At 57.5% G+C, this 20390-nt stretch overlaps 1 protein-coding gene across 1 annotated transcript in view; it reads left to right on the top strand.

Moving 5' to 3' along the window:
- The window catches only part of SPSB1 (splA/ryanodine receptor domain and SOCS box containing 1), a 69529-nt gene extending 49373 nt beyond the window's left edge, over positions 1–20156 (top strand). Inside the window, exons 2-3 of the mRNA XM_082668450.1 lie at positions 9290–10132; positions 18163–20156. Of these exons, the coding sequence (XP_082524576.1) occupies positions 9439–10132; positions 18163–18290 (822 nt within the window). The 5' untranslated portion in view covers positions 9290–9438 and the 3' untranslated portion in view covers positions 18291–20156. The remainder of the gene's footprint in view (positions 1–9289; positions 10133–18162) is intronic.
- Positions 20157–20390: the final 234 nt, after the last annotated feature.

Raw genomic sequence — 20390 nt, 5'->3', positions numbered from 1 at the left:
CCTGTCTTGGTATTCCCTGGCTGAGCGCTCTCTTGCGCTTGGCATTCAAGATTCTGTCCTTTTCTTTATCTCATGTTAAAAGGAGGCAGGAGGGGGCAGGGAGCAGCATGTATTAAGCACCTACTGTGTACGCCCGATGCTGTGTTGAGTGCTTTAGCGACCCTGAATGCTGCCCTTGCCCCTCCTTTTACACCCCCGCGTGGTTTGAGAGCATCACCTGGATCTGCCGGGTGGGATAAGGGGACCCGGGCCCCTCTACCTCTCTGTGAGCTGATTCCTCTCGCGGCCTTACGTCTCTCCCTGGCCTCCCTCCTGCTCATTCTTCCTGAAGGGATGTGGGGCGACCCACATGATCACTCTCAGAGGTGACCTTTCCCAGTTGGCACATCCCGCTGAAAGAGGCCAGAGTGTCACCTGCTCCCACTCAGGCCTCCGGGCCCTAAAGCCTGGGCGTGGCCAGACTTTTTTCCAGGGACCCTGATGGAGGCCAGTGGCCGGTGGAGTGAGCGGGTAGGCGAGCATCCTGCGGGAGGCCGGGGCCTCCAGAGAGGACCCCTGTTTCCCTGTAGAGCCTTCTCCAGGTGCCCACCTCGGGGAAGGTGAGCCCCACTTTTCTCGGGACCGGAGTGAGCTCACTGGGGCCACCAGGCCACCCGGAGATTGTAGGCTTCTGCCACCAGCCAGGTGGGGTGAGGAAACACCTGCATCCCCAAGCCTTTCCCCGTGGGCACCCATGGGCTTTCCCTCGGGGGTGGCTATGGCACTGTCCTCCGTGCTGCCTTCCTGCCCCCTCTCCACGGGGCCCCCCAGCTCCTGCGTGGACCAGGCAGGCCCAGTTTGATGGACCACACAGCCTGAGCAAGGTTGGGGGTCACCATCTAGACTTCGTTCCCACTGCCGCTCAAAGGCACATCTGCCGCTGTCTCAGAACACTGTCAGGAAGGTCGCTGTGTGTCACTGTGTCACTCAGCTCCCTCCAGAGAGCAGAGCTGCTCGTCTGAACACAGCGGAGGCCGTTGCCGTTATAACCCTGACTCGGCTGCAGCCGTGACTTTTTTTTTTTAATTTTTAGTCTCTGAATGAATGTTGATGCTATTTCCCAGGGACAAGGCTCAACTGATTCGAGCCCTTTCTTAAAGTGCCGTGAGTAATCTGGGTCCTTCCGTAGGCGTTTACGGCAGGTGCATTTTTTGGTCTTTTCAAGTCAGAGGCTAGAGCTCCGGCCCGTGTGGGATTTTCTCTCCAGAATCACTCGTCAGAACTTTCCAGAAAGGTCCAATACTTTTGGTGGATTCTAGGGCCAGACACTGACTTTTACATCCCTGCTGGAGCAAGAAGACAGCTTTCCTGGGTCTTCCCGGGCATCCGGGAAGGGTGCAGGTGAGATGGGGTAGCGTTAGGGTTAGGGTAACCACACAGCTCTTGTCCTCTGGCTGGTGGCACCTTGGCCGGGGCTGCGTGGCCAGGCTGCACGGAGCACGCCCACCCTGGGCGCTCCCACCACCGAAATGTGTTCCGGAGCCCCGGCTGATGAAGCACAAAACCCTAATATGCAGGCTGCAGACGTTGCATCCTGATCTAATAACCGATCGCTCAGGCCTGCTTCTCTTGCGAAATCCTGGGCTGCAACCAGCGATGTGTGAGGTGGGGAGGCGGAGGGAGGGAGCTTATTTGATCTGCAGGTGAAAGGAGGCTTTATAAATAGGTCACCTTGTTCCACATCCTGAATTTTATTCTTTCCCCATCTTGGGTCGAAACAATGGTTTGACTGTTCTGGGGTCAGTCAGATGCACTGAGGGGGAACTGAGCTGAAAGGGGGGTGAGTGTACGTCTGCCGCTCTCAGTGGCTGCCTCTGTGTGTCCCCTGCCCCCCACCCCTGTTCCATCCATTTGTCACCGGTCGCCCTGGCCGTGTTTCCAACAGAGGGTATTGCTCGTTCAACAAACTTTTTTTTTTTTTTTTTAAAACAACAAAACAAAAGGATAATTTTTAGTAGTTCCAGGGCCAATTGATCCGAACGTGCTTTTTTGGAAGGCGGAACTGCGGAGCTGTGGCTTTAACTGAAGGGACAGCGTCAAGTTACGAGCAGGTGCTGAGTGAGCTGTCCCAGCTGAGCCAAGGTTGGCATTCTTGCTCCCTCCAGCCTCTGCTCCCCCTGCCCCACCCCTGCCGAGGTCCTCCTTCCTCACCTCCCCACCTGGCCTTGGCAGGGCACAGAACCACATACAGCTGCCGGGGCTGGGTTTCCAGTCTGAGCACGGAGCAGTTCTTTTCTTGCTTGGGGCCCACGGAGACAGATAGCTACCCCATCTTTGCTGGGAAAATTAAAATTTGTTATGTGGAAACAGTATAATTGGAAGTCTTAGGAGAACTCATTATAGAAATACTGTCCCCTTTGGGGATGTCCCCAGAGCTGTAGCTGGGAATTCTTGTCCTTTTATTTTAAATGCCCTAGTGTCTCCATGTGTATCTTCCTGGGTAAATTAAACATTTATCCTGTGCTTGGTTTATAAGAAGTGACACACGTGGAGAGCCTGTAGGAACAATTGCTCTGGGGACAACTTGTGCTTGTGACTGTAGTGCGTTCAGTCAGTATTTTGCAGCCGTTTATTCTTTTTTCTTTGCTTAACCATTATTTTCATTGCAAAAGGGAATACATGCATTAAAATTTTTTTTTTCATTTCAAGAAGTCCTTAAAGTGAACGCATCTTTCCTCCCGCCGCCCCCCTCCAGGACTAACTGTTGTGGAAGGTTTGGTGTTTATCCTTCCAAACCTTTCTCTTTGCCTACGGACAAACGCGCACAGATAGCATCTTTTAAAAACTCTGTTCTTACAGACATGGGATCATGCTCTGCATGGTGTTCTCCGATTTGCTTTTTAAAATCTAACAGCGTCATGTTACGTTTTGTGTTAAATCAGCACATCTGAGGGGCTACCTCCCTCTCTCCAAGGCTGCTGGAGTTCATGGTGAAGTGAGCATCTTTGCCCACATGTCCCTGGGCAGGGCTGTAAGGTTTTGTAGACCAGACCCCTGGAAAGCTGGTCGGTGGGTGATTGCGGCATATTTTACACCTGGATGGGGACTGCCACGTGGCACCCACACGCCGAGAAGCATGTCCCAGTTGGGGTCTGTCTGGGATACATGCCCACACCTGTACACAAATGGCCTTTTCCCAACATCCTTTCCAGTTCCCCTTAACCTTTGTTAACCCTGTGCATCCCACAAGGCTTGCTGGTCCCCCGTCACCCATAGAACTCTGCCAGCATCACTTTTCTCTGTGACTTGCATAGTGAAAGCCATGGGTGTATGCAACAGGCGTTCTCCACCACGTGTGCCCAGGAGACATGGATAGGAGCATGCCCTTCCCTCCCCCTTCAGAGAGAATCACTGCCTTAGGTCACTAAAGGCTGGGTGCCCTTCACCCAGCCCACCGTTCAGACCCGCAAACAGTACGCTTTGGGGGTGTTCCTTAGTCGTCCCCACCCTCTGGGGACCACTGTCCAGTCCTGGGCTTCCTTCCCTGCACGTCTGCTAATTCTGGATCTGGTTGTCCCTCCCTCCGAGGGCACAGAGAGGCCACCTGGAGGAGCCCAAGAAACTAGAGGGCAGGTGGTTTGTGAGGCTTTGGTCCTCCTTTCTGTGGAGAGCTGTGGTCCCCAGCAGACCCTCTCCGAAGCAGGGCTTTGGGGTAGGAGTACTGGTCCCCGGACCCTGAGCAGAGAGCGCTTAACTGGCTGCCGGCGGCAGCAGCGGGAGGAGGTGCGTCCACTTAGAATTCCTCTGTGGACGGGTGGCTCTGGTGGATTCTTGGGAACACTGCATGGAAGGCTTCTGCCCGTTAGAGGGTCCAAGTGGCATCCTTTTTCACAGTGAACCATGAACTGACCTTTGACCCAGTGAGGATGATGTGTGTGGCATTGGGGGAGAAGGGGGTTCTCAGTAGGTGGAAAGTGTCCAACCAAGTCAAGCCATAGGGCTTCGCAGACCTCCCTCCCCCTGTGTCCCAGAGCTTTTTTTTTTTTCTTTGTGGTACGCGGGCCTCTCCCATTGCGGAGCACAGGCCCCGGACGCGCAGGCTCAGCGGCCATGGCTCACAGGCCCAGCCGCTCCGTGGCATGTGGGATCTTCCCGGACCGGGGCACGAACCCGTGTCCCCTGCATCGGCAGGCAGACTCTCAACGACTGCGCCACCAGGGAAGCCCTACACACGTATTCTTAGTCCTGGTTGAGATACTCATCCTGCTGTATATGACGAGGGTAATGACCCACCCACCAAGCACGAGAGTCCCCTGTCCCGCCGGAGCCCGGGGCATGCAGGTGTCTCTTCTCACCCCTTTCTGGCTACGTCATTGGTCTTTGGGAAGCACCAGGCGCTGGAACCTTGTTTGCGGCAACCTGTCCCTGCAGCCTCAGGGACTGAGGACAGTGAGAACAGTGTCTTATTGGGGCGATCAGAGGTTGGGGGGCAGGACTTTGTTGTCTGAGGGTTGGCTTGAGGCAGCTGTGAGGAGGAACGGGTGGATGTGATCTTAGGAACACGTAGCTAATGTGCAGTGCTTTCTGGGAAAGAGCACTGCTGTCACGGCACTGAAAGGGAGTGGGGACCGCTGGCCACGGCACTGCCTTGACCTCCTCGCCTCCCTCCTGCTCTTTGGCCCTGATGCCACCTCAGCTGCTGGAGCTCTGAGTGTGCACACACGCGTGTGTGTATGTGTGTCTGCGTGTGACTGGTGGGGAGTGGCGGCGGCAACAAGGCCACCTCTGTCCCCCACTTCTCTCTTCCAGCCCCGCAGGGCAATACACGGCCACGCCCTCCGCCCCCTCTGTGGCTTTGCTTCTCCTGGGTGGGGATGAGGGCTGGGTCCTCCCACCTCCTGGGGACTCACCAAGGACCTGCTGAGCCAGCCCAGGCCCTGACACTCCTGTAGCGACTCTAGGCCCTGCAAAGCCTGGACATCCGCACTTGTGTCTCAGACGCAGGAAAGGGGGCTGGTCCCGGAGCCGGGGCCTGTACTGCTTCTCCCACTTCCTACCTGAAGTTTGGTGCCCACCGGGGACTCCCGCCTTGGCCTGGCATTAACAGGATCTGCATAGGCCAAAACAGCATCTCCATCACTCGGCACTTTTGGATGGTGTAACCCACTTCCCCTCCCCCCTGCCCCCCCCCCGACTTTCATGTCCAGGTATTTTAACGAGAGTGTCAGCAGTTTTGCTTGGGTTTAGAACACGGATCAGTAAGCTATGGCCCCTGGGCCAAATCCAGTCCCACTGTTTTTATAAATAAAGTTTTATTGGAACATAGCCATGCCCATTCACTTACATATTGTCTAGAAAGCCTAGAATATTTACCATCTGGCTCCTTATTTGCTGGCCCCGGCTTAGAAGGGACCTTAAACTTGATCTGCTCTAGCTCAGCATTCCAAGCGCTTGGGTCTGGCCCAAAGACAGCGTCCATCTGTAGGACCAGGTATGGTGACCAAGAAGATGGCTAACAGTGATCTTCGTTCAGTGTACGGAGCACGGTCTAAAAATAAAAACAAAGAAGTGAAAATGCCAGTTTTCCAGGTCCTCTCTGGAACATCGTCTCAGCTGAGTCTTAGGTAAGCGTGGGACACCCATCTTACAGAGGAGCAAACTGAGGCTCAGAAAAGCTAAGGACGAATCCTAGGCAGAGAAGGCCGAGGATTGGAAGCTGGGGGAGCAGGGCTGTTGGAGGAATGATGCAGAGTCAGGTGGTGAGGTTGGGGCGGAGCCTGGAAGGGAACGCCCTGCCAGGCTACAGTCCCCAAAAAGAGGGCTAGTGGATCTCTGCGGCCACATTTGGAAGTAGACGGAAAGCGGAGGGCAGCTGGATGGCTTTAGTGGCCTTGCGTGGCAAGGAGGTGGCTGTGTGTGGACAGCAGGAGGTGTTGGCCTGGACACAGGGTGGGGTTGGGCAGGTGACAGGTGAGTCAAGAGTGGCCCTAGGGTTGCCACAGTGATTGACCACCTAGGAGGTGACTCAGATGGCAGGACAGCCCAGGAACAGCAGAAGGGGTGGCTCACGTCCCTGGCTAGGCCCCAGGGTGCCCTTGTGTGGGAGTGGTCCCGAGATGCTGCAGGCATCTTTGCCTGCCCTCTCTGCCCCCTCTCCCCAGCCTCTTCCTCCCAGGGACCGCCCCCCATGCTCAAGGTCACATGGTCCAGGGGCCAGAAGGGCTCCCCCGCTTGGATGGTTCCCAACATGGGGGGCCAGGAGGGTAGGAGCTTAACACAAGGGCCATGTAAGTAAACCTGCTTGGCAGCCAGGAAGTAGAATCTCAGAAAGGGAAGAGCTGGTGGAGCTGACCTGGACAGACAGCCGACAAGTCACTGTGAGGTTACGTTGTCTTTTCTGACCCCTCGTTCTGAGGCTGGACTGACCTTGCTGCCACGAGATTCCTTTTCGCCTCCGTCTTGTGCTTTCCTACTGCAGTGATCCCTGTGCAGGGCCCTTAGTCTGGCTCGGGGGTTGGCCGACTACCTGCTGGTCTGTTCTTGTAAATAAAGTTTTATTGGAACTCAGCCAGGCTCACTTACTTATGCATTGTCTGTGGCTGCTCTCGTGCTACAGGCAGAGTTGAGTAGTTGCACAGAGACTGTTGGGCCCACAAAGCCTAAAACATTACTAGCTAGCCCTTGACAGAGAGAGTTTACTGGTCGTGGTCCAGCTGAAGTAGGAGTTACATGTGTGCACAGACCCAGGTTTACTGGCCCATGAGCCCCTCTCTCGCTCTCTTCCCTTCTCGTCCCCCCCACCCCTTCAACCCTCCCCCCACAACCTCTGACTTGTCCCCAACCTACTTGTTGTGGTCCTTCTCTGTTCCCACCCATTTCTCTCCAAGTATTTTAAATTAATGTGTTATCAGGACTTCTCCCCACCACCTTCCCTTCACACACAGCCCACCTGCCCCGGGTCTCCTCTCCCCCGACCCCCAGCCTCCCCATGACTCTTCCCACCTGTTCCCATGGGTCGTGGGTAGAGTGGGATCTTCAGTACCGTGAGATTCTGTGAGAGAGGTCCTTCCTGCTGTGAGGCCAGAGGCAGCCGACAGGACGGCGACAGACTGCTTCACTCCAGGAAGCGGTGAAATGAACTCTCTTCAGATATTAATCCCCTCCTTGTCCTCCGAGAGAGCTGAGCTGTGTCCCCACGGGGTCCTGCACAGAGAGGTTGCTGGGCACCAGCCAGAGCGGGTATCCAGACAGAGATGGGTGTGGGTGCTTCTGACTTTGAGATCTGCCTTGGACCAGCTGTCCCCCGGCTCAGAAAGATGCTGTTGGGGAGGCGTGGAAGAGGGGGGTCAGGGAAGGCCAAGCAGCCAGTCTCTTCAGTTACCAGGACCGCGTTTCCACACCAAAACCCAGGCTCCCCGCATCCTGGTAATCAGGCCCCAGAGCCATGGGTGCTCGCTCAGCAGGGCCCTGGGGGGAGTCCTGGAGGTTTCGATGGCTCTTGAGGGTTGATGGGACTGAAAGCTTGAAACTGGGATTGTCCTGGGAGTTCTAGATCGTGAGGTCACCATATCCACAGAACTTTCCAGAACCAGGGTGGTCTCCCGGCCACCGAGGGACCCCTCAGCTCTGTACAGCTTTGCAAACATTTGACACGAGGGGTCCCAGCCCCTCTCTGAAGCAGTGCCCATGAGGGAGCCTCTTGTTCCACACCACAAAGGGGAGGGCGAGAAGGGGGACCTGCCCACGGAGGTAAGGAGGTCCGGGCCAAGGGCTCCCACTCCGGTCTCCAGTCTCCAGGGGCCCTGGCCACCCTGAGGACGGCGTCTCACGGGGTCTCTTCCCAGCTGAGAGGAAGGCGTCTCCAGGGCAGCCAGAGACCAGACCGGTGTCCGGCCCCGCGCAGGTCCCGCCCCTCCTCCCGGCCCTGCTGGTGCCTGGGCGCCCGACAGGGAGGCCAGCGGTCCCAGGTTCCCAGATTTCCCGCAGCCGGTCCCTGCCCTCGCCCCCCGGCAGGCGCTCTGTCTTCTGCCACAGTGGGACAGCAACACGCCCGCTGCAGCCCCTACACTGGGCTCCTTTGTGTTCTCCTTGACCCGGGCACCATCGTGCTCCTCGGAACAAGTGGCCCTGGGATGCTTCTCCAGCAGGCGCCGATGGCCTCTCGCCCAGCTCCTCTGTATCCTCGTTTGGTCGTGTTTATGTAGCTAGGAGCCTGCCTGCTCCCTTGTCTGGTCAGTCCTGGGAGCCCATCCCCCCCAAACCAGGCAGCCAAGAGCCCCTTCTGCCTGCCGGGGGCGGGGGTGGGGTTCTGATGGCGGGAACTACCTTCTCTCTTGAGTGAGTCTCGGGAAACCCAGGTAGCTCGCGATTGTTCCTTCTCCAAGGCAGACACCGGGGACAGGCGTGGCAGGGATGGCCGGAGTCCTGCCCATCGCACGTTTCAGCCCCTCCCCCTGGTGCTGCCGAGACAGAGGACGAAGGACGGATGCACTGAGATCTCTCCTCCAGCCCAAGGCTCCGATTTCCCTTAAAGGAGCCAAGGGATGGTGGAGCCAGGGCGGGAGTGAGGCATCTTGGAGTCGGACTTCCTCCCCAGATGGGCTGTGGGGACCCGAGGAGAAGTTGAAGAGTGTGGGCGGGAAGGGGTGGCCGTCTATGAGTTAGTCCAGAGCTACCGGGGCTGAGAGCCTTTGCGCCCACCCGACTCGGGGCCCGCTGGGGGGTTGCTGCGGCCTCAGGGACCGCCGACCAGGAGCTTTATGTGCGCTGGGGTTCCCTTCCCTGGTGTGAACCGGCGGTATGTCTTCGGAGATGGCTGTGCCGGAAGAGAGAGGGACCGGGAGGTGGCATCTCAAACAGCTTCTGCTGACACTCGGGGGTTCACCTTCCTTCCAAACAGCCGGCGCAGGGAGTAGGTGTCCCCTTGCTTCGACCAGGAGAGATGCCCAGTGCACTGGGCTGATTTCGGCATCGGGCCACCTTGGCCTTCTGCCCTGAGAAACCGTGATGAGGTATTTGGTGAGCCTCGGGCTGGGCACCCGACACAGTTACGAGTGGTGCCCACCCGAAGTCCGCTTGTCCACGTAGACCGTCAGGTGGACGGCCTCCCTCCTTTATGCCAACCTAGCTGCGGGGACAGAAGGGAATTTCACTGTGTGCCGAGGCTCTGGCCTGCCCGGAATCCGGTGTGATAGGAGCCCGGAAGGCAGACTGCTGGGACGTGCCGGCGTGACACGAACCGAGTTAGTTTCTCCCCTTCTCTCCGCATCTCCTGCTCACTTGGCCTCCTGTTTCTCCTTCCATCCACTAGGCAGTACCAGATGCTCCACACCGGGCAGAGGCCGCCTAGCAAACTCCCTTAGGAGTGCCGTCCAGGCCTGATTGGGAAACTGGAGAAGAGGCCCCGTGATTGATGAGTTTGCCTTGGGCGTTGGTGACCAGGTGAAACGGGAGGCCGACATGGGTCAGAAGGTCACTGGAGGTATCAAGACGGTGGACATGAGGGACCCCACGTACCGGCCCTTGAAGCAGGAGCTCCAGGGTCTGGACTACTGCAAGCCCACCCGCCTGGACCTGCTGCTGGACATGCCCCCCGTGTCCTACGACGTCCAGCTGCTCCACTCCTGGAACAACAATGACCGCTCGCTCAACGTCTTTGTGAAGGAGGACGACAAGCTGATCTTTCACCGGCATCCGGTGGCCCAGAGCACGGACGCCATCAGGGGCAAAGTCGGGTACACGCGCGGGCTGCACGTGTGGCAGATCACGTGGGCCATGAGGCAGCGCGGCACCCACGCCGTGGTGGGGGTGGCGACGGCAGACGCCCCCCTGCACTCCGTGGGGTACACGACACTCGTGGGGAATAACCACGAGTCCTGGGGCTGGGACTTGGGGCGCAACCGGCTCTACCATGACGGCAAAAACCAGCCGAGCAAAACGTACCCGGCTTTTCTGGAGCCGGACGAGACTTTCATTGTCCCTGACTCCTTCCTGGTGGCCCTGGATATGGACGACGGGACCCTGAGCTTCATTGTGGATGGACAGTACATGGGAGTAGCTTTTCGGGGACTCAAGGGCAAAAAACTTTATCCCGTAGTGAGTGCCGTCTGGGGCCACTGTGAGATCCGCATGCGCTACTTGAATGGACTTGACCGTAAGTGTCCTCTGCTCTGTCTGAGGTGGCAGTGTCCCTGGACTCCCTGTGTCCCCTTTGGTCCTCGCTGGGCCCAGCTAGAAGTTTACAGTTGTTGAAATTTAAATGTCTGTAAGTAGACATCCAGCATTCAGATCCTCAGAGGCGACTCTTGCCTACCTCTGGTTAAGTGAGGATTTCTAGCCAGAGTCTGCAGATTACATGGCAGCACCTTGTGGATGGGTGGATGGATGGGTGGATACGTGGGTGGGTGGGTGGATGGATGGATGGATGGATGGATGGATTGATGGATGGGTGGGTGGATGGATAAGTGGATGAGTGATTAAAGGAGTGAATGGATGGGTGGGTGGATGGATGGATGGATGGATGGATGGATGGATGGATGGATGGATGAATGGGTGGATGGATGGGTGGATGGATAGCTGGGTGGATGGGTGGATAGATGGATGGATGAGTGGATGGATGGGTGGATGGATGGGTGGATGGATGGGTGGATGGATGGATGGATGGATGGATGGATGGATGGGTGGATGGATGGATGGATGGATGGGTGGGTGGATGGATGGGTGGATGGATGACTAAAGGAGTGAATGGATGGATGGGTGGATGGATGGATGGATGGGTGGATGGGTGGATGGATGGTCTTTGATAAACATGGTTTGTTTCTGGTTGACCTGCCTCCAGGTTTGATCTGCAGCTGACCACATTCTAGCACAGTAACCAGCATATTATTGAGCTGGGTTTTGCAGCTTTGGGGCTACTAGGGCCTCTCACATAAATGAAAGCCAGTGGCCTCTCATTCATTAGACAGGTTTAGGGTCTTTCCTGGTGCTGGAGCCTTCTGAGTGGGCTTCTTTGAGACACAGTCCCCCGCAGGGGGTTTGTTCAGTTATGATGTCAGGAGGCCTTTGGAGAGGAGAACATGGATTAGAAACAGGCTGAATCAGCGGCAATTTCCACCTGTCCCTTTGGAAAAGGGAGTGGCCTTTCTCAGACCACGTGTGAAAATAGCCTACCTGTGGCAGCACTGCCCTGGTTTGGGAAGCGGAGGGCTCTGTGGCTTTGTGGCTGGGAGCCCATGGTGGCAGGAGGCCCCAGCGTTCCAGAACTGTCCATACCCATGCTCAACCCTCACTCCTTCATGAGTCCCTTCTACCGTCTGCAGATCTCACCTTGGAAAGGGGGTGGGCTGGAAAGCTTCGTCCATCCATGCACTGACCTCTTTAAGGGGCGGATATGGCCTGGCACCTGAGATCTAACCCCACCTGCAGGCCAGGTGAGCCATGGGGGAGGCCGAGGGTCAGGAGCACAGATGCTTCCTCTGGTCTTGCAGCCTCCAAACCTTCAGGTTCCCCCACTCTTCCTCTTCCCCACTTTAGTCTTTGGAAGATACCAGAAAACATCCAGGGCCATCAGTCAGAGCGAACTCTTAAAATGTTTCTCTTTGGAGGCCTGTGCCGTCCCTCTTTCCCTCGCTGCCACTCTCAGGCTTTGGCTGGGCGGTGACAGTGAGCCCACAGCCAGGTGGGGCATCGCCTCACCTGTGCAGCCTGCACCCTAGGTCCTGGCACTCCTGGCAGGGGTGGCTAGGTGGGCATCCAGCAGGTAACCTCTCTGAGGAAGGAACCTCAGACCTGGTCTAGGGAACCAGCAGGGCGAGTGCTGTGCGTCTTGTCTCTCCAGGTAACAGGGTAGAAGGTCCACAGCCACATCTGCCCCGTGTGGGGATGGGCAGGGATTGGAAGCCCCAGGACCTAGGGTCTCAGAGGACCCTGCCTGCAGCTCTGTCTGCCTTTTCCCAACAGAGAGTGACCACGGCCCCAGGGAGTTTAATGCCCACTGTGCCGACAGATGGGTGAATTGTTGGGTCCCCTGCCTTGCTGCCAGGCCTCTGAGACTGTTGGCCTCTACAAGAACAGGGCAACCCTGTCCCCTCTGGAAACAAGTCCATCAGTGCTGGGGGTTCACACGGCTTCACTGTTTACATGCCCAGCTCCAAGGCAGAACACAGAGCCCGGAGCGGCTGGGAGGGGGCTGGGGCCTGTTCCCCCTGTGGCAAGTCAGGGCACGAGCAAGCAGAACTGCTCCCCTGCGGAGCCAGGGCGAGGCTCTGGAGGCCCAGTCCTGGAGGCCCAGACGGGCGTCATCAGTAGATGCCCTGTCAGCTCTGCATAAGATGGGAAGTCAGATGCTTTCGCAATTTTTCTTGTTTGGGAAACTTAAAAGGGGGTTGAGGGGGAGAGGAGTAGCATGGGCATGCACTACGAGAGGCTACCCCTGTGCTGGACCCGGGGGCAGGGGGGAACCGGAAGTGCCCAGAGGCTTGGGCCCCCTCGACAGTCTTGGTTATGGATGAGGACGCCCCTCTCTCCCCACCATAATGCCAGGCAGTGCTGGGGCCCCTTGGCTTCTCGCCTCCCCGCTCCTGGTCAGACATGAAAGAGCCCCAGTCTGCGCTGCTGGCTGACTTTGGAGGATCCGGATGGGAAACCCCATGAGGGTGGGGCCACTCAGGATGTTAGATCTCATGTCCTAGAAGGGTCACTCTGGCTCCTGTGTAGAAATGGACAGTAGGGGTAAGAGTGGCCGCCGGGAGGTCAGGGAGGAGCCGTGACGGTTGTCCAGGGGAGAGGCGTTGGAGGTGAGAGCCAGGGTGGTGCCGTGGATGCGGGGAAGTGACACATCCTGGTGGCTCTGCGGGTCTGGAGACAGGGTCCAGGACATTGGTCAGTGGGGATGGAGCTGAAACCTGCAACCCCTGGATGAGGTCACCAAGGAGAGGAAGGAGGAGAGGGCCGTGGCCGAGCCCTGGGGCGCGTCACCGGGTGGACGATGGGGAAGGGGAGGTGGAGTAGCCGTGGGGCTGGAGGGGAGAGTAGTGTCCTGAGTACCCAGTGAGGAAAGGATACTTCAAGAAGGCCACAGTGATGCCAGATCAAGTACACTCACGGCCAAGACTTGTCCATCAGCTTTGGCAATGAGGTCATCACTGGTGACCTTGACGAGGGGCATCAGGATGGGGTGGGTCCAAAAGCCTGAGGGAGGGGCTGGTGTAGACAGGAGAGGAGGGTGGTGTGGTCATTTCCTGGGGCCCCAGGAACAGATGGCCGCCAGCTGGGGAGCTTAAAGCAACAGAAATGTGTTCTGTGCCGGTTCAGGTGTCCGAAACCAAGGCGTGGGCAGGGTCGGTTCCTTCTGAGGGCTCGGAGGGGAGTCCGTCCCACGCCAGCACGCCTCAGCTTGTGGACGCATCGCTCAGTCTCTGCCTCTGTCATCCCGTGACCTCCTCTGTATCTGTCCTCTTCTCATAAGGACAGGGCCCGTCCTGCTCCAGTATGACCTCTGCTTAACCAATTACATCTGCAAGGACCCTGTTTCAAATAAGATCACATTCTGAGGTTCCAGATGGTCCTGAACTGGGGGGGGGAGGGGCAGTGCTACTTCACCCACAGCACGTCCCCCTCCCTGTGCTACCACCTGCAGGGGAGACGAGACAGTGACAGACAGAGCCCAGCGCTCAGATCGTGGAGTGTCTGTGGAGTGAAGTCAGGGACACCCAAGTCCTCTGCCCAGGAGGGTTTGCTTGGCTTTCCACTGCAGCTGAGGAAGGAGGAATGTCAGGGTCCACCCAGGGGGAGCAGGCAGTGACAGACAGAAGGTCTGGCCAGATACATCTTCTTGGTGTCAGGCCTGGGCCGGGCTCTGCTCTCACAGTCTTGGGGGGTGATTCTGACCTGTTAGTGCTCCCTGGGTTGTCTGGAAAGTCTGCTCTCTCCTTCCCCACCCAGCCCCACCCCACCCCGGCCGCCAGGTCCTGACCTCAGCAGGAAGCAGCTGTTTGCAGAGCGGGGCAGCCGGAGCCGCCAGAGGCCTGTGCCCGGCCCCCTCCCCTCCACCCCGGCTGCTGCGCTGGGCATGTTGTCCTCCCAGCCCGCCTTCCCCGGGACGCCAGGTGTACCCTCCCCCGCAGAGTCTCTGCCCCAGTGCTGGGGCCATGGGCTGAGCTGGCCGAGGCCAGAGCAAAGGCAGCGTGTCCCTATGTGACCTCCACCACTGTCCAACCGCCTCTGATCACAGGCTACTGGTTCTGACTCTTTCTAGGGGCTCAAGACTTCCAGGGCTAAGGCTGCAACCAGAGGGGCTGCTGTGTCACCTTGCTCTTTTCTGGGGTGAAGGGGCAGTGATGGTCATTGTAGGCGAGGGGACAGGGCCCAGCTTGGCCCCTAGGTCTGCCCACCACGCTCCCTGGAGATGCAAGAGGGAAAAGGCCTATTGCAAGCGACAGACTGGCCGTCACACAAGGGAGAGTCCCTGCCCCGTGGGTCCTCCCTCCTGCTGTTAATGGTGCCTCCCACTAAGGAAGCGTTGCCCTGCAGTTCAGCATTTTCAAATTCTCCCTTTCTTTGGCTCCCAGATACATCTGGTGTGGTTTGTCATGACTGTGGGTTCAGGGAAGGCCCACCTCTGTTCCTGCTTTTTGCCTTGGTGACCTCCTCCTGTGGCCTCCCAGCCTCCTGGGATGCCCACACCTGACGCTGGCTCCTTCCTTCCCCCATTCCAGCTGGGCTCTGGGCGAGCTCCTCATCGGGGGGACTGATCACCCTGCCCTGCAGGGGCTTCCTTCTGGGGTGGGGGGGAGGTCACATGAGGACAGCATGTTCTCAGAACTGGGCGGCAGAGAACCAAGTGTGCCCACGTTACCTGACCGGGTGTCAGGCATCCTTCCCCAGTTGGCAAAGACAAGGGGTTGGGGTTTTCTTTTGCTTCTTTTTTGTAAAAATGCCTTGAGGTAAAGGGAAAATACACACAGGTCCCGGGATGGTCATCCTCCACCCACGACTTTCTAGAACACATTTCTGGAGCGTTTTCACGGCAAGCTGCTTGCAGGAGGGAGCATAGGGCCAGTCCCGGCAGCTGTGAAGGCGGCGGGCGGGAACGTTGCTGAACCGGGCACTTCCTGACTTGAGATGTTCATCCTTGACCTCACAGACCCGAAGTTCATTCACAGCCTGTGAACTGGACCCGGCGCCGGGCTCTGGGGCTCCGGCTGGGTTGCAGTCTCTCGGAGAACCGAGAGGTGGCCCCGGCCGTGCGTGTTCAAACAGGCCACCAGGTGGCCGCTTCTCCTGGAGATATAGACGTGGGCGCGTGGCCTCGTGCAGTTGCTCAACCTTCTGCTCCCAGGAACAGCGCCGGCCTCGCTTCCTGGTCCCTGAGCACCACGCCTTCTCATTCATATAAACCATGCACAGGAGCGGGCACCTGGGCTTCCCAGAGGTGGGCGTGGCGGCCAGAGACCCCTCGCGCCTCCGCGGAAGAGCGGTGGGCACCGACCACGCGGATGGAGCCGGATGCAGAACCTGCAGCCCCCCAGGCGAAAGGACTGAGGTCGTCGGGGAGGCCTTCTGGGTCCTGTGAGCGACCAACCAAAATCTGTGGGACAGACGTTTTCCCTGGCACCGTTCCCATGTCCGTTTCTGTAGCCTCACGCACGGTCTCTGCAATCAGACCATGACCCTGGCCATCGCTGTTTTGCCCTCCCGCAGGATCAGTGGCGGTGGGGTGGGAATGACCTGCTGTTTAGAAACGTTTCTTCCTGAGGGTGTTGGTAAGTTGACCCGAAACCCATTTAGCCAAGAGGTGGTGACGGGACCTCCCTCTCGGCCCTCCCTCCCCCAGCCCGGCCCCTCTGCCTCCCAGTGGGAGCTAAGCCACATCCTTGGGGGAGGGGGTGCCGGAGGAGGATGGAGGAGAGGAACTGAACTTCCCCCCTCGATTGCTCAGAGGACCACTCACTCCTCAGCCGCAGGTCCGGCCGAGAGCTGCTGTGAGCCGTCGGTGGCCTTCAGGAGCTCAGCCCGTAGGACTCCGGGGAGGCTTTGGTCCACATCCTTCATCTCCAGCTGGGGAAACTGAGGCCTGGGTGGAGGGAGCCATCTGCTCGAGGTCAGGCTGCTGTGCAGGGTGAAAGTGAGGGGCCAGATCTGGGGCCACCGAGGCAGGTCGAGGTCCAGTGAAGGAGACCCAAGTCTCTGCGGGCTGGCAGGTGGAAGGATCCCAGCCCAACCCACCAGGTCTGTGGAATCCTTGACCCACAAAGATGGAAGGTCATTTAGTTCATCCTCCTGCCTCCAGGAAAGGCCCCGTTTCAAAGCTTTCCATGAAAAACATTTACTACTTCCATCCCGTCTCCTGTGACTGCCCATGGGAGATGAAGAGCCATCGTTTGTCTTCTTTTAAAGCGTGGAATTTAGTAAATGCACTATCAAGCCTAAGATGTATTCTTTTTTATTTTTCTTTTTTTTTTGCGGTACGCAGGCCTCTCACTGTTGTGGCCTCTCCCGTTGCGGAGCACAGGCTCCGGATGCGCAGGCTCAGCGGCCATGGCTCACGGGCCCAGCCGTTCCGCGGCATGTGGGATCCTCCCGGACCGGGGCACGAACCCGCGTCCCCTGCATTGGCAGGCGGACTCTCAACCACTGTGCTACCAGGGAAGCACTTTTTGTTTTTTTTTAATGGCAGCTTTATTGCGATAGAATTCACATGCCATACGTTTCACCCATTAAGGCGCATGATGCAGTGGTCTGCTGCATGCTCACGACTGCAGCCATTGCTGCAGGCCATCTTAGAATGCGTTCATCGCCCCAAACGGAGCCCCTACTCAGTTGCTCCCCGTTTCCCCCAACGCCCCCAGCCTTAGGATTTGGCCTTCAATCACCGAATTTTGATTATTTAATTTAATTTAATTTAATTTATTTATTTATGGCTGAGCCATGTGGCTTGCGGGATCTTAGTTCCCCGACCAGGGGTTGAACCCAAGCCCTCGGCGGTGAAAGCACCACGTCCTAACCACTGGACCGCCAGGGAATTCCCAATAACTGAATTTTTAAATGTTATTTTTAATATTCTGAGACACACTGGTGAATATTACAGAACTTGCGTCCACTTTTTATTGGTGGAATGGGATCTCAAGGGAAATGGTGGGGGGGTTCTCAGTTTTTCAGTCTGACCTTTATTTTGTTCACAAAGGAGTTGGGGGAGACCGTGGATGAGGCCACATATGCCCTCATTTCACCTCTTTGCCTGTCCAGGACACCGTGGGGGGACCCCAGGCTGTTTCGGTGTGCTCACCTGTACGAGAGCTAGGAGGAGTCAGCTCCAAGAGGTCCAGGGTGAGCAGGGCCCACCATGCTCCCAGCAGCCTCCAGGGCCTTGGAGGCCATGACTTTCCGGTTCCTTCTGGAGCTGAGAATTTACCTGAGATGCGGGCTGCACGGAGCCTCTCTTGCAGGAGGCTAGGCCCCAGGCCCTCCGGGACACAAGGCCAGAGGTGCCCTTGCAGGCTGCAGCTAGAAGCCTTCTCGAATCCAGATTCCTGAGGCAGCTCTGCCGTGCGCTGGGCCCAGACTGCTGGGATTTGGATCCCAGCCTGTAGCCCTGGCAATTCGGTCTCCTCTGTGCCTGAGCGCCCTCAGCTGTAAGAGGGACTGGAGAACAGTCCCCGTGAGCAGTTGGGTTAACACACATGATTCCCCTCCTAAAGGTCCGCGTGGGGTCTGGTGCTGGGGGTACGTGCAGGGGAGAGTCCATCCTGTGTGTCCCGGATGGACGTGCACTGAGGGGGCCTCTAGTTTGATGGGTTAGAGCAGGGACGGCCTGGCTTGGAATACTTGCTCCGTGTCCTACCAGCGGTGTGGCCCTGGGCAAGCTATTTGGATTCTGTCCCTCAGTTTCCTCATTGGCAAAATGGGGATGATGGTCATGGTATAACTCCCTGGGATTATCAAATCATTCATAATAAACCACTGTGAGGATTAGATGAGGGCTTACAAAGGGGCCTGGTCCAGTGAGTTCTCCGTGCTAGCAACTAATAATTCACTTAAAGTGTAAAATGAGTTAATCTGGAGTCATCTCATCTGGGCGTTAAAACTAGTATTAACGATGCTATTGCTGTTGTCAGTGTTGTTTGTTCTAGAACCACCTAGAGCTGTGCTAACCCAGCGTCCTCTGTCTCTCCTCCGTCTCCGCAGCGGAGCCCCTGCCGCTCATGGATCTGTGCCGCCGCTCGGTGCGCCTGGCCCTGGGGAAGGAGCGCCTGGGTGAGATCCACGCGCTGCCACTGCCCGCCTCCCTCAAGGCCTACCTCCACTACCAGTGATGCCCCACCCGGGACCGCCAGCACGGCTGCCCCCGTCCACCCCGGTGCCAACTCACTGAGCCACCGCCGTGCCCGCGCCCTGGACCAGCGTCTGCGGCATGGAAGTCCTGCCCTTCCTCTGCAGCCTCCCCGGCTGCCCCGCCGGACACGGACTGCTCCGGACACGGGCCCCTCTGTCCCCCTTCCGGACACTGGCAGAAGTTCCCTGCATGCCGCCTCACAGCCCCTCCTGGGAAGAGGACACAGAGGATAAACTACACTGAGCTCCGATCTGCTCTCGGGGTGGCCTGGGTGCCCCCGCACCTGCCGGGTCCCATGGCGCCGAGAGCAGATCCCGGGGGTGCTAAGAGGTGCTTAGATGAGGGCCGGTGCCCGCCCAGCGGGGCAGCCGCGCCGGACGAAGCTCAGGACGTCAGGAGCTCACCGTGGCCACCGAGGCAGAAACCAACCCGGGACCTTCCCCAGGCACGTGAGCACCCAGCATTAGTCCTGGCTGTCGGTGCCCCCGTACCCTGTATTTATTCTTTTAACAATAACAAAAGCCATTTATTTATTCCACTTAGAAAGGACACCTTGTTCGGGTCACCTCTCTCTGGAGTGTTCTGTTGCTTTTCTTCCACCTGCCCCTCCCTGGGATGTGTGTGCCTCACCTGGCCTTTTCGCTGGGTCGTGTCTGTCGTGTGTCCCCACGTGGGCACAGGGGTGTCTTTGTCTGGGTCCCTTGACCTACAGTTTCCAGGGGGCTCTGCTCCGAGTGCCCGAGTGGGCCCCTGAGGGGGCATCAGCCTCACGTGCAATATGAGTGCCTTGGGGGACCCGTCCGCACGGGCAGCGGCAGCTCCCCGTATCTCTCCAGGCAGCCACCCATCGCTGGGGCTCATCCGTCTTTGCGCGTGGTTTTCTTTCTTTAGTCTTCTGTGGGGTTTTTCGGTGTGGGTTGGGTTTTGTTTTTGCTTTCCTACCTGAGATTTGCCACGTGCATCCTCGGAAGCTCTAGCTTCCCTGAGGACCACCCGAACCGAGACGGGAGGATGAGTGACTCTCCATCCCCTGAGAGGCCGGGGGCAGGGCGGGGTGGGGGAGACCAGAGCGGAGTCACGTGTCCTAGAAGCCAGTGCAGGTCTCCGCTTGGTGCCCCTGTCCGGGTTCATCATGGTGCCCCAGAGCCGTGAGGTGGGGCAGGGGGTCGGGGCGGACAGCCAGCAGGAGAGGGACGCACCCTCCCATGCACAACTCCCCCATGTAGCAGACCCCAGCACCTGCCGGCACAGTCACCGTTTCTTATGTCTTGAAGTCGACTCTCTTAGAATCTGCCTTCTCATTTCTGTACAGGTACAGTAGATGACTTTATTTGTTTAAAATGTTTAATATATATGCATATATATTTGTCTGTAAGAATTGTGTTTTAAACAGCTGCTGTAGGGTACCTTTTAAAAAAAAAGAAAAAAACGTCTTCCAGTGGAGTATATTTTTTAAAGCACAAAATTGGCGCCAAGACTGGGTGAGGAATGTAAATTACCCCCTTATTATTTGGAGGTTTTATGTCCCCCAGCGGGTGGGGGGAACCTAACCTGTTAGACTTTTAAAGATTTTCCTCACTCCTGTTTCGGGGTGGGTCATGTTCTGATGAATGTTACACACGAGAGGGTCTCACTTATACAGATCCCAGCCTTATCGCCTTGACCCAGCCGTCTCCCACGGACGCTGGGCAAATCACGGGGGTCCTTGCCATCTCCCTGCACCTCCCGCCCCCACAGCTCCCTGAACCTCGACCCCACCTTTCTTTCCTCTCAGCCCGGAGCCTTGTGGCCTGTACAGTTTTGAAACTCCCGTTCTATTTTATGATGGTTGATAATAGTCACCTAATAAAGGAAAGTTTATTAAAATACACAAACACTTCGGAATCCCTCTTTGTGCTTTGGGGGAAGGGAAAAGGGCGGGTCCATGGTTTTCAACAGATAATTGGGTGGTTGCCCCCGCCCGACCCCTTAGCAGAGGGTGGGATGCCAGCTGGAGCCCCAGATGGAGGAGAACGAGAATCCCAGAGGGGGGATCCTAGACCATCCCCATCCTTTTTCAGAAGTTTCTGAGCCTGCAGCT

This window comes from Grampus griseus (genome assembly GCF_964374135.1).
Source record: "Grampus griseus genome assembly, chromosome: 1".
Taxonomy (NCBI): Eukaryota; Metazoa; Chordata; class Mammalia; order Artiodactyla; family Delphinidae; genus Grampus; species Grampus griseus.
The sequence above is the reverse complement of the archived record's forward strand: the minus strand, read 5'-3'. Positions and strand labels throughout refer to the sequence as shown.